The following is a 12,857-nucleotide window of genomic DNA, read 5'->3' on the forward strand; positions in this document are numbered from 1 at the left end:
TGATATGATGGAAGAGTTTTTGATAGAATTGAAATTAAAATTAGATCAAAATTGAAATCGAAATTGGAATTGAATTAGGTTATAAAATTTTGTTTGGTATAGGTATGGAATCCTGATATATTTTTAATAATTATACGTATTTAAAATAAAAAAATACCAAAATGCCCCTTGCTAAAAAGTAGTCCTAACACACCTTTCCTTCCACTAGCCACGACTTCAAAAGTTCAACTGCATGGAAAGAGAGACACCATGGGGGAGAGAGAAAGAAAGGGAAAGGGAGAGAAGGAGGAGGGAGAGAGACGTCGTGGGTGGTGGTCAGTAAGCAAGAGCCTCCACGAGCTTAGGCACCTCCGCAGGTTTGCATTTTGATTTTAGATGAGCATGCTCAAACTTAGGTGAGCGGCACCATGATAGATGACAACATCTACCTCGATAGGTTGAGCTCTGTCCACGATTGCAAGTCCACATCTCGCTTGAAGATGTTATCATTGATCTTGACAATTGTCTCTCTGTTATAGGTGGGGTTGTTAGCAAAGATTGTTGAGGAAGATGGAGCAGTGTAGGGTCACTGTTGTCATTCTTGGCAGTCACCTCCATTCCAGTGCAGTTGTCCTTACAAGTTGCCTCTGCCACCATTGTTAGAGTTGGGTGCTTCTTTGCATCTATGTTCTTGGTGATCATCTCTCTCTCTTGTCGTGGTTTCCTTAGCTCCTACATCAACATTGAAATCATTGGAAGTTGCAATGGACGTGTCGAGCTCCACCGTTGCATCCTCCATAAGGGTTGGTCATTGCCTAATACTGTGATGGCTAGGACCATGGCCTATGGGTGAGTAGGCCACAATAGGTGGGGTGAGAGGGGCGACAATAGGGGTGGAAGTGGAGAGAAAAAATAATTTCATGGAATCCAACCAATTCTATAGCTATTATTATGGAATCCAATTATAGCCTTTTTTATAAAATTGGAATTTTTGAGAATCTTGATTCTGGGCTACCAAACATGCTCACATATGGAATCCATTTCAAAGATTAGGATTCCTATATACCAAACAAGGCCCAAGAGTTCAAGAGTTCAAACTCTCCCTTAGTCCCTTTCTTGAATTGATCAACCATTGACTACTTGCCGAAACTCCGTCTCTAGCTAACCCGGGCCGAACATATGTTATTTTTTTAAAATTTTTAGCCTTTGTAAATAATATTTATTTAATTATATTGTTTTTGGTTAAGCATTATCATGAACTATATTATTTTTATGATCTTTTTAGACATTTCTTATCATTATAATTTTTTAATCTCTTTTAAAATTTAAAATTTAATTTTAATGTAATATTATGTAAAAATAATTGACAATAGTTAATCATATATAATTTAAAAAATTACTTTTGATTCTAATAATGGTCTTAAAAAGAATATATTTTAAATGATAATAATTATATTCTTTAAAAAAAATTTTACATATTTTTTAAAATGATATTTATAAAAAAAATTTAGGCCAATCAGGGCAAACCTAACCATAACACTCGAGCTTCAGACTAATCTAAACTTCACATTGGGTAAGGCACTGAATAGGGGTGATGTTCAGCCTCGTCCTGCTTGTACACAACTCTAGCCATGTGGGTATGAGCTCGAGGGAAGCGAGAGCTAAGGCCAAAGAGTAGGTGGATGCTAGAGATGAAGAAAGTGAGATTGGGTAGGGGTGATGTTCAACCTAATCTAAACTTCACATTGGGTAAGGCACTGGATAGGGGTGATGTTCAGCCTCATCCTGCCTATGCACATTCCTAGCTGTGTGGGTATGAGCTCAAGGGAAGCGAGAGCTAAGGCCAAGGAGTAGGTGGATGCCAGAGATGAAGAAAGTGAGATTGGTCCAATTATGGCATCCAGTCAGACACTACAAATTTTTTAAACATGTTGTCGTCAGTTCCATTAATGAAACATACATCATATGTCATTTTTTTATTAACATTTCACTTTTTATAATATATGTTATTTCTTATTTATGTAAAAATAATTTCCAAAAATCTTTTCAATATGGTTTATTAAATAAAATTTTTTAATTATATATTTAATTTTAATAATATATATGATTTATTTAAATGTTTTTGAAAATTTTTGTTACTTGAAATTTACACACACACACACACGATTTTTAAAATTTTTAATAATTAATTTATATTTTTTAAATAATATAAAGAGTTGAGAAAACTAAGAGCCCATTTGTTTAAAATTAAAAAATAAGTAATTTTTAGATACTTTATTGATTTTATAAAAAGAGATTATTTTGTAGAGATTTTATAAAAACATACATTATTTTATGTTTAATAAAAATAATAAAAAAGTGATTATTAATTAGCTATTTCCAAATTATATGACTTTTTTTTTATTTTTAAAGTGAACCCCTACTTTTTCACAATATAATCATGCTTTCACATAATGTAATATAATAAATATTTTCTCAGCGTATTAACATCCACATTTCACAACAACATGCTCTAGATTAATTACCAAAATTATCAACTTCTAAAATTATTTTTGCAAATACGCACGCGCCCCATAAACATGTTTTTATAGACATAATTGTATATCAAACAATTAAATAACATTGCACAAGACTCACAACTATCCAAACAACCAAATACAAAGATCGACTCACTTGATTACCTCAATTCTTTCATCATAAAAAAAAAGTTATTTGTGGGAATTGTAAACTCCTCTAGCCTCCAATTTTTTAAGGGATATCCGAACAATAACAATCTATACGGCTAAATACTAATAATTAATGTTCAACTTTAACACACACTTTTAAGTTACTATTTTGTTACCTACACTCTCTTAACTTCTACTGTTATCTTATCCAAATCTTTAATAACCTTTCATTAGCTTCCTTTATCTTTCATAAACTTAAATAACACTAAATTATATTTCACATTGCTTCCAAACTTTCATTTTAAGTATAAGTTTCGTCCAAACCCTAACTCCTAACTCCAAATCATCATATAATCACTAAAACTATATATAGAAACTAAAATTAACTACTAATAATTCCAACAAACTCAATGGGTTTTGTCTAAACCTTAGAAGGGACAAAATCTTCATCCAATAACATCCAAACCGAGTATAAAATTTGAATAGAGAAGAGGTAGGATGGTTAGAAAACTTACACGAGTGTTAATCTAGTTTAGAATACTTCTAATATGGTCAAAGGACGAATCCTTAATAGTAAAAAGTGTCCTCTCTGTCACCTCTCTCATATCTTTGCTTTTCCCTTTCTATTTTAGACGCTTGAACACGTGTGATTTATGCAAGTTTTGCCTTGTCCAAGGCGATGCAGTCTGCACACATTGTAATAGATGACATAGTGTGCCAATCCACACATTGGGCCCTCTACCTAGGCCCGATTAGCTTGGTATCCGTTATAGTTCAATCCTAAGGTTGTCCAAAGTTTCAACAAGCCCATTAATGATTCGGAAACACGATTAATTTAATTAATGTATTAATTTATTAATTTATCCTCATTAAATCCTTGAATTTCAATTTCAAAAATTTGGAATGTTACATATGGGACATGCACTAAATAAATATGTTTGACCTACAATAAAAAAATAGGTGGTATGAATAAGATTTACAGTAAAAGATAACTATGGGACATGTAATAACATTATAAATTTAATTTAGATAAAGTGTAAACAAGTATGTGTGCAACGCATTAATTTTTTTGTCAAAATTTAATTTACAAGGAGACTTGTTGATATTATTATGAGTTTTTACAGATATAATTAATGTTATAAAACCAAATTAAGAAAATTGCTCAATATTTATTATATTTCATATCATGACCATTTTATTATATTTGTCAATGATATACTGTTGTATATTATTGATAACCTCTTATAAATTTTTAAATTTTAAATAATAAACTTCTTGTATATTAATAATAAATTTTTTGTATATCAACATGAATTTATCATACTTTAAATTTTCAAGAATTTAGTCCATATTTTTCAAGCAAAGGATTTTTTGGACCAATGAGCCAATTTATTTTATTATATACTCCCTTCAATTTTTTTTATAAGTCACATTATAAAAGGTTTTCTTAATTTTTTATATAAGTCACTTTCTCTTGATTTTTGTAACATTTAATGTATAATTCCAAAATTACCCTCTAGTAAATTCTACAATGAAGTGCAATATTTCAATTTTCAAGAAAAAAAATCTCCTCACATATCAAATCATTCTTTTTTAAAAGTAGGGACAAAGTTGAAAAGTAATTTTTTTAAGATAATTTTATTATTTTAACTAACTCATCCTGATTAGCATGAATTAGCTAGAAGTAAATTATAAAAAGTATCAAAGAATATGCACCCTCCGCCACCCAAACTACAGGGCTAACAATGACTAATCCAAGAGACCAAATTATAGGGAATGATATGAAATTATAGGAACAGAATTCAATATTAGTTTAAATTAGAGGTTTTTGCATATATAATTAATGTTACTGGATCAAACTAAGTATACAATTTAATATTTATTATATTTTGTCTTATGATTGACTTATTATATTTATCAATGATATATTATTATATATGAATAATAAACTCCTTGTAAATTTTTTCCAATTTCTAATAATAAATTGTTTATATATTAATGATAAATCTTTTATATATCAATATAAATTGGTCACACTTTTAAATTTTTAAAAATTTAGTTTATATTTTCTGAATACGAGATTTTATTTTATTTTTTTTGCTAGTGGACCATTTATCTTTTAAATTATAAGGATTAAAAATAAACCATTTAATATTTGTAGTGTATCAGAAATAAAGGAACGTTTTCGACTAAGTTCCACACATATTTATATTAAATAAATAATACTAAATAGTTGTAAGTTTTCCCAATAAAAAGAACAACTGATCCCATGAATTTGCTGTAAAACTTGAGTCCTGTGCTCTCGCCTCCACAGTTTCAACTTTTAGGGATGAGCACATGCAAAGGACCCACCAAAAATTTAGGATTTACATCCGGTGTTCATCAGTGCTCATCAAGGCCTGAAACAATCTTGATCCTCTGTTTCAATTCAAATTGATTTGCCATTCATTTAAATTAATTTTTAATATTTTTAATATTATATTTATTAATATAAAAAATAGTCCCAACTTAATAATAATAATTTTAGTAGTGTCTTTTTTTTATTTTCTAAGTAAGTCTGGAGGAAATTTTATAAACTCATATATATTTTTAATGCTAAGTAAGTATTATAATTTATTATTAAAACTTTAATAATAAATTATTTGTAATTAATGATTTTATGGATCGTTCATGGTCATTTTCCCTTTTTCAATGTTATATTTAGTCATTTTTTACATTGATGTGGTTCAAATGAACCATAATTACTCTATCTAATCCTATTTATAAATTACTTCTATCATTTTCACAAAAATAAAAAAAATTTAAATTTTATTAACTTTGTCTTAAAATTTAATAAGTTTTTACTTTTATTTTTAATAAATATTCTTAAATTTTATTAGTTATATTTTTAGTCAAAAACACTCAATAAGAATAAAAATGTAAAGAGGGACATTAAAAATTAACAACTGCCTGATAAATAAAATCATTTTTTTTTATCACTCTATTGTATAAAGATGATTAGAGGAGTACCTCGAACAGTCCACTTAATTCCAGAACATCTCAAGGGGCCCGCACAATTTTAATACCACTAAACATGAAGCGATGTCCGATGGATTTTACAATTCAAGGATACTTGTATTTTCTTGCATGGATTTCTTTTAGTGACTATTGCTTAATCTACTATTATAGTTATACTTTATTAATAAAACAAATAAGAATTCTCATTAAATAAGTCCGTGACACATACAAGCGATAGTCATTAAATAATGAGATTCGGTTAGGCCCAAAAAAAAAAATAATGAAATTAGGAATGGAATGGAATGTATTGAAAAAATAAAAATAAAAAAGAAATGATAAATTATATTTATAAAAAAGATAAGTAATTTAGTTTATATAGTTAGGAATCATGATTTATGAGATTTTTAGAGGGTGTGATAATTATTATATTTGTAGTATATATTAATAAATTTTATTATATTTACCATAAGAGAAAAAAGTGGATTAGTTCATTTTTCATATTATTTTTAATTTATTTCATTCATTTATAGCAATCAATCGGGACCTAAATTTTCTTTCTCTTTCTTTCACTCATCCACATTAATTTCAATGAGATCGATTCAAGAGCTGGACAAAACTTTGAGAACAATACATGAAACTGGTCTCACTTATAGCACTTTTCAGCATGTGACTATTCCCTAAAACAAAACTGAACTATTTGTATCTCATAAATCTTATTGGAAGCATTCTTTTGTGATTGAATTGCATAGATTCATCAGTATGTGTGTGTTTTAAATATAATATATATATATATATATATAAAGACACAACTTTAACTCTGGGGTCAAGAAATAAGAAGAGAAAAAATAAATAGTACTAGTGCAGCATATTTTATCTACGTTCGCTGAATTCTGCTTTGTGATCTGAGGCAAATAGTATCTATCACTATTACCAGAAACCATATTGGATTCGAACAGATCTAAGAGAGATTATAGTTGCCTTTGTGATGAATAAAAAATGAATTAATTAATTAAAAAAGGGAATTTTGGGGAGGTCCATTATGAGAAGTGGAGAATTGAGCACGCATAAACATAATGCTGACTAATTGTGTCAGACATTCCATTAAGCTAATCATGGCCTATAGTTGGATGCATTGACATTGATATCTTTGACGATTGTAGTTGGATTACACGAGCTGTTTTTATCTTCGAAACCAATTGTAAGAAGAAAACATGTTTAAATTAATGATAATGCTCTGTTGTACATATATCTTCAAAGTTGTTGTGCTATTTCCTCTTGTTTCATGTGATTGACTCTATGTCATAGACATGTATGCAAGAAGAAGATGATCTTGTCATGATTCAACTTGGATATTCAAAAGCTGAAGGTGAAAATTGTAGTTTGTTCCCCTGTTATTTGTAAAGTAAAAGATCAATTCAAGCCACCAAATAGATATACACACTAACATGAGAACATTCATGATTGTAAGCATGAAGGTAAAATATAAAATACACACACACACTATACTCCCTCTCGTCCTTACTATCCTCTGACCCTTTGTTTAATAAGATTATTTTGTTTTTATTCTTGTGTGAAATATTTAGCATTCTAAATCAACCTCAGATCGAGCTAAGGGAATTGAATAGGAGTTTAAACTAATCTAGATTAAGACAGGACAAAACTATTGGCTTAGAAAGGTACTCATATCAAGAGAGTTATGTTAGAGGTTCATTTCTTTAAAATAATTCCATTGCTCCTAGAAGATTCAATTGGCCTTTTTTTTTTTCAAAAAAAAAAACTTTTTGTAGTAGAACTTGGCAAATGATGTGCCAATACCTCTTGACTTTGACTCTATTAGGTGAAAGTTTTACTTACATCACTTTTAAGATATGAACTTAAGATTTTTGGTTAAATTAATATAATTTCTTTACTAGTTGAACCAAATATTTAATGGTATAGAATTACACTATATTTTAATTTAATACTAAATGTGAAACATATGTCTAACATAGAAAAGTTATTATTTTAATTTCAAAAAATGACATTTAAAGATTCTATAAGAGTATTGATTACAATTAAGGATCTTTGATTTTTGAAATTCTAAAAAAGACTAATCCTTGATTGGAATTTAAAATTTTTGAGTTGATTTTTTTACCACTCATATTTTGGTTCTCAACTTTAAACTTTTTAATACTTATCTTTAACATTTTTGTGGTACTTGCCTTTGAAGTTTTCAAAACTTATTTTTAATTTTTTTTTAGTATTGAAAATATGAAGGGAGAATCACATTTAAGGACTTTTTAAGAAAATTATTTTAGACAAGGACCAATATAAAATTGTTTGTTATTAAAATAGTAACAGAGGCTTTTTTTTTTTACAAATAATGACCTATTATTGATTTTTATTTGCACAAAATTCTCTTGGAAGGTCCTTGAAAGCAATTCTTTCAAATATTTAATATGCGTATTAAAAATATTAAACTTGAGTATTGAAAAAATTGAAATGATAAGTACTAAAAGAGTAAATATGAGCATTGAAAAGGTCAACCAAAAAATAAAAATCAAACCAAAGACCTTAGTCCTTTTTTAAAATTTTAAAAATTCAAGGTTCTTTTTTATAATTAATATTTTTACAAAATCTTTAATTGTCATTCGCCTCCTTTTTTAGTAGTTTGGATTAGAAGAGGATATAAAGTCTTATAAGCATAATTGAATATTGTAAATCCGCAACTAAAATCCAACCATCCTTAGTGTGACAGATGAAATCGAATAAAGATGCAGGCAAAGAGATTTTTTGAAAGAACACACATCAGAACAACTGAAGAAAAAATTGTGCAAAAAACACATTAGAAGAAGTGCATTTAGGTCACTATCCAGCGTGACTCATGCATGAAAACTTTAGAGGCAAAGATGAAGTATGATCCATGTGCCTGCCTAAACCTTACAGTGATTATGTAATGTCTTGCCACAAATAATATTTCTGCATTAAAAATTTGTTCTTTTACAGCATATTGCCTGCTAAATTTTAGTCAGCAACTACACAGAAAATCAGAAACAAGTTTTATCACATGGAAACGTACCGTTCGCCTGGTACAAATAGCTAAGGTCTTGTATGGTAAAGAAATCTAGAAGTATGATTTAAGATGGTGAAATCTTGATATTAATCTCTCTAATATACACAATTTTCCCAAGAATGAAAACCTTTTATCTGAAGGTTTTGGATTTTGACTTGTCTTCAAAGAATTTGCTAGTATGGTGGACAAAATGTGGGCTAATTTGACAATTTGTCAAAAGGCTAGGAGATTTGCTGTGGGCAATGTATGGTGCCATTAAGATTGGTTTGTCAACTTTACAATTATGATGCCACACGCCTCCTTTCACTTAAATTCACTCATGTTAATTCTTGTCTGCTTTATTTTTCTAAATATCAAAATACAGAAATCTTCTCCAACCTTCTTCAGAACCCGAATTTTACATATGGTAGTGAAAGTTCAGATCATACACATGCACAACAACACATTAAAAAAAAAACAGAGAAAAAGAAAAAGAAGAAGAGTTGAGGTTGCTTAATGCTGATGCACTAACTTGTCTCTTTGTAAAAGATAGTACTATTTCAAGCAATTGTTGAAGCATAGGCTGTGTTTGACATAATCCATATTGGTGACAAGAATTGAAGCTTTGGCTTGGCTACCCAGAAAGGCATTGATGTCCTCAGGGAAAAAAAAAAAAAGAAGCTTAACAGTTATTTTGATTTAAGTTTTAGTGCATACCCTTTTCATGTGTTTTGTTTCTCATGAAAGGAATTGGTATGATGAGCCACTAGCACCGGAATCTCCACCAGCATTTGTCCTATTATTGGTACTGTTTCTTCCTTCAACAACAACAACAACGGACCACTCCTTTGGGGCCTTGTTTCAGACTGACGATAGCATCTATTAACTTTTTCACGTGCATAACTCAGTCCTAAGACTAATCTCTTCCTTCATACCCTCTAAATTGTACAATAGACCTGGCAGAAGTGGGCTGTTTTTCTTCCTTTTGATTAAACTCTTTTATTCTCGGCCCTTTGTTTTCCTCGGTTCCGCTCTATTTTCATTTGTGTCTGCTTTTCTTGGAATATACTGGGTGCAAAAGTTGGTGGGCTGTGAAAATGATAGAGACACCACAAAATTTATGATAGGTACACATTACAGTACTCTTCTGCATAATCCACCTGATTTGTATGCGGCGTGATGTTCATAGTAACTATTTTGGATTATTGGCTTAAGTGTGAAATTTTATGTTGCTCATGCTATGGACAAAGCAAGAAAAGAAAAATTCATCAAGAGCTGTTATTGGATATCTGTGTGTAAACTCAACCAGCTCTGGAGGCAAGGCAAGATGATGATTATATAAACCACAAAGCTAGAAGAAGCAGCAGCAGAGCAGTATATTTCTACAGTACGGAAAAAGGGGGAAAACAAAACAAGAAAAGCCTCCGCTTTTAAAGAAGTGATATATTAGTTTGATAGCTCAGCTCTGAGTTCATCAAAATCTCTCATGCTGTCGGCAAAAGAAGAGCTAATTTTCAGGTCAGCTAGCAGTTGACGAAGATCAGAAGCTTCTTCCTTGAGTCGTGCATTCTCCTGAAGAACTCTATCATGTGACTCAGACACATGGTTGAGTTTGTCAATGAGGTTGTGGTTCTCATTCCTGAGCCTCACCACCTGTGACCACAGCTCATCCAAGTGCTTCTGCTTCCTCATCCTGGACCTCCTGGCAGATTCTCGGTTCGATATCATTCGCCTCTGCCTTCTTTCATCAATGATGCTGAGCTGAATCTCATCAGCTTCATCAGAAGTTGAGTTGCTGCTGAGGCAGCAGCTTGAAGAAGCAAGTGGAAGGGGAGGAACAAACTCAAGGCTTCCTGAACCAGAAGGGAAGTAGCAGTTTGGCAAATTGCTCAAGAGGGTGTTCAGGTGAATCTGGTTTTGGATATCACCATGCTGAAACAAGCCGAGATTTGGAGGAACTAAGATGGGATTTTCAGGCGCCGGATAGTGGAACCCTCTGATTTCACTTGGAACCATGGTGGAATTCTCAAAACCTGAGATGAGGAAGATGGTGATTATGATGATGGTATGCTTGAAGGCTTGGAATTGTGTATGTGGATATTGCTGAGATGATGGAGAAATGTGGGTAGTGGGGGGAATTTATAGGAGGATGAGGGCAAGAAAAGTGGGCCGGGTTAAGCAAAATTTTTTTTTGAAAAAAAAAAAACAGTCACTGTACTAATGGCTTACACGAGCAGAAACTATTGAAACAATTATTGGGCAAGTGCTACTAATATATGCATGTGTATGCATCCTGAGAAAGTCCACTTTTTGTCCTATAAGTGCTTGTGCATATTTCATGTCATAAACCCCATCTGTCATAAGTTCCACCAGTTTGGTCTAGCAATGAAAGTGAGTATGTGTAATGTCTTGGAGCTAAACTGCAAAAAGTTATACCATGAATCTCTATGTATACTGACAAATTAGTTAAGATGAGCAAAATACCAGGTTGTATTACCAAAAAGAAAGAGTCCATGACTTGTTAGTTTATTTACATGTGACTCTGTAGATTATTGTTAGATGGAGTTCCCACCTATAAGTTGCAATTGAAATGGCTATGGTTTGAAAATTTGGCATCAGGTTGAATTACTCACAAAAGAACCAGAAACGATGGTGTGGTGAGAAATGATTATTGAAGAGAAGCAAAAAGAGGCACATAAAAGTGGTGCTAAAGTCAATTTCAGGGTTTTTCTTCTTCTTTTCTTTGCTTTTTTTATTATGAGGACCCTACCTAATAGAAGAGAAAATTTTAAAGTTGAAAAATATTACAGCCAATAATTCCTTATTACAGATGACGCAAGGAAGGCCAGTTTAAAAGGTAATCTATTTGAATTGAGTTTTGATTTGTATTTTTATAATCCTGATGACTCATGAGCCACTTAAGTATGTATGTGGATATTAATTGGAGGGACCCATGCATGTGGAATAAATTTTTGTAAGCAGTTAACATCTTGTACCTAAATTGCAGCCATTTAAATTAATTAATTTAATAATCTTCTTTATTAAGCACAACAAGGCAACCCATTATGCAGACACTTCATGTTCATATGGTCGTACTCTTTACTTCTTAACCAAATGTGAATAAAGAGCAGAAGAAATCCTATGCATATTAAATAAAACTTGAATAAAAGAGGAGCATGTAAGTGAAAAAGATTGTTAAAATATATAAATGTGAGTAGACTTAAGCTAATATAGAAAATCCCATATCGAATAAAATTGATATTAATAATTAAAACAAAATAAAGAGGAATGGCTTATAAACTTGAGTTTTGAGATTTTAAATTAATATGTAATATCCTTCTATCACTCTCTTTGCCAATTTTTTTCTCCCGTCATTTTTGGGCAATAACTCTTCATTCCTAATAAGTGGTAAAATAGGTTTTGAGTTAAGATGTGATATTTTTTTGTCATTTTTTGCCCACTTGCACTCTTCCCCCATTTCCAAGCGATGACTCCTCATTCCTAACGAAAGTATGTAAATAGCATCAAATCTACTTCTATATTTCCTCTTAAAGTTCATCCTCTTCTTCTTGGCACCAGCATTTGAACTTTGAACACTAACAAGTTTGATCAGTGTTTTGTTCAAGACTCACTTGAACTCAAATCCATATTTTGGTTTATATATGCAAGCCCTTTGAACTTTGTGTTTTTGTAAAGCCAAGTAAAACCTGAATCATATAATTTGCAACAACATAAAAAAAAATAGAATCCACACAACACAAAACAAAACAAAGTTGAGTTTATAATTATTGTTATTGATCCTTTTGTTTTTAAATAACCACTAAATGCAGTGATCTTTAATGTGAGCTCTTTAGTTGTGTTGCTTCAGTGCTACGTACCATGCACTTAGTATGAAGGTTATTTGAATCCATATATATTTAACTATGTATGTGAATTGTTGTAGCTTTCAGTGTGCTTTATTCTTTGCTTTCTCTTTCACTTTTGATCTTTCATGTTAATCTTTTCTCACACTGATTGGATGAGAACTCAATAGCACTAGGTTCATGGTATTACAGATGTCTCAACAACACAGTAGAAACCATAACCATTCCTTAAGGTCATGGACGCTTCTTCTTAACTCAACATTATCCATGGGTTTAACAGCATATAAGAAGCTGCCATATCTGTCTCCTTCTCTAAAATAG

At 31.0% G+C, this 12,857-nt stretch overlaps 1 protein-coding gene across 1 annotated transcript; it reads right to left on the reverse strand.

Moving 5' to 3' along the window:
- Nucleotides 1–9,362: 9,362 nt before the first annotated feature.
- LOC129312169 (basic leucine zipper 43-like) lies at nt 9,363–10,768 on the reverse strand. Its single transcript, XM_054954790.1, has one exon. The coding sequence runs from the start codon at nt 10,687–10,689 to the stop codon at nt 10,120–10,122; it is 570 nt and encodes a 189-aa protein (XP_054810765.1). The 5' UTR covers nt 10,690–10,768; the 3' UTR covers nt 9,363–10,119.
- Nucleotides 10,769–12,857: the final 2,089 nt, after the last annotated feature.

This window comes from Prosopis cineraria, unplaced genomic scaffold, assembly GCF_029017545.1.
Source record: "Prosopis cineraria cultivar Desert tree isolate PC_DT_omini unplaced genomic scaffold, ASM2901754v1 PC5, whole genome shotgun sequence".
Classification (NCBI taxonomy): Eukaryota; Viridiplantae; Streptophyta; class Magnoliopsida; order Fabales; family Fabaceae; genus Prosopis; species Prosopis cineraria.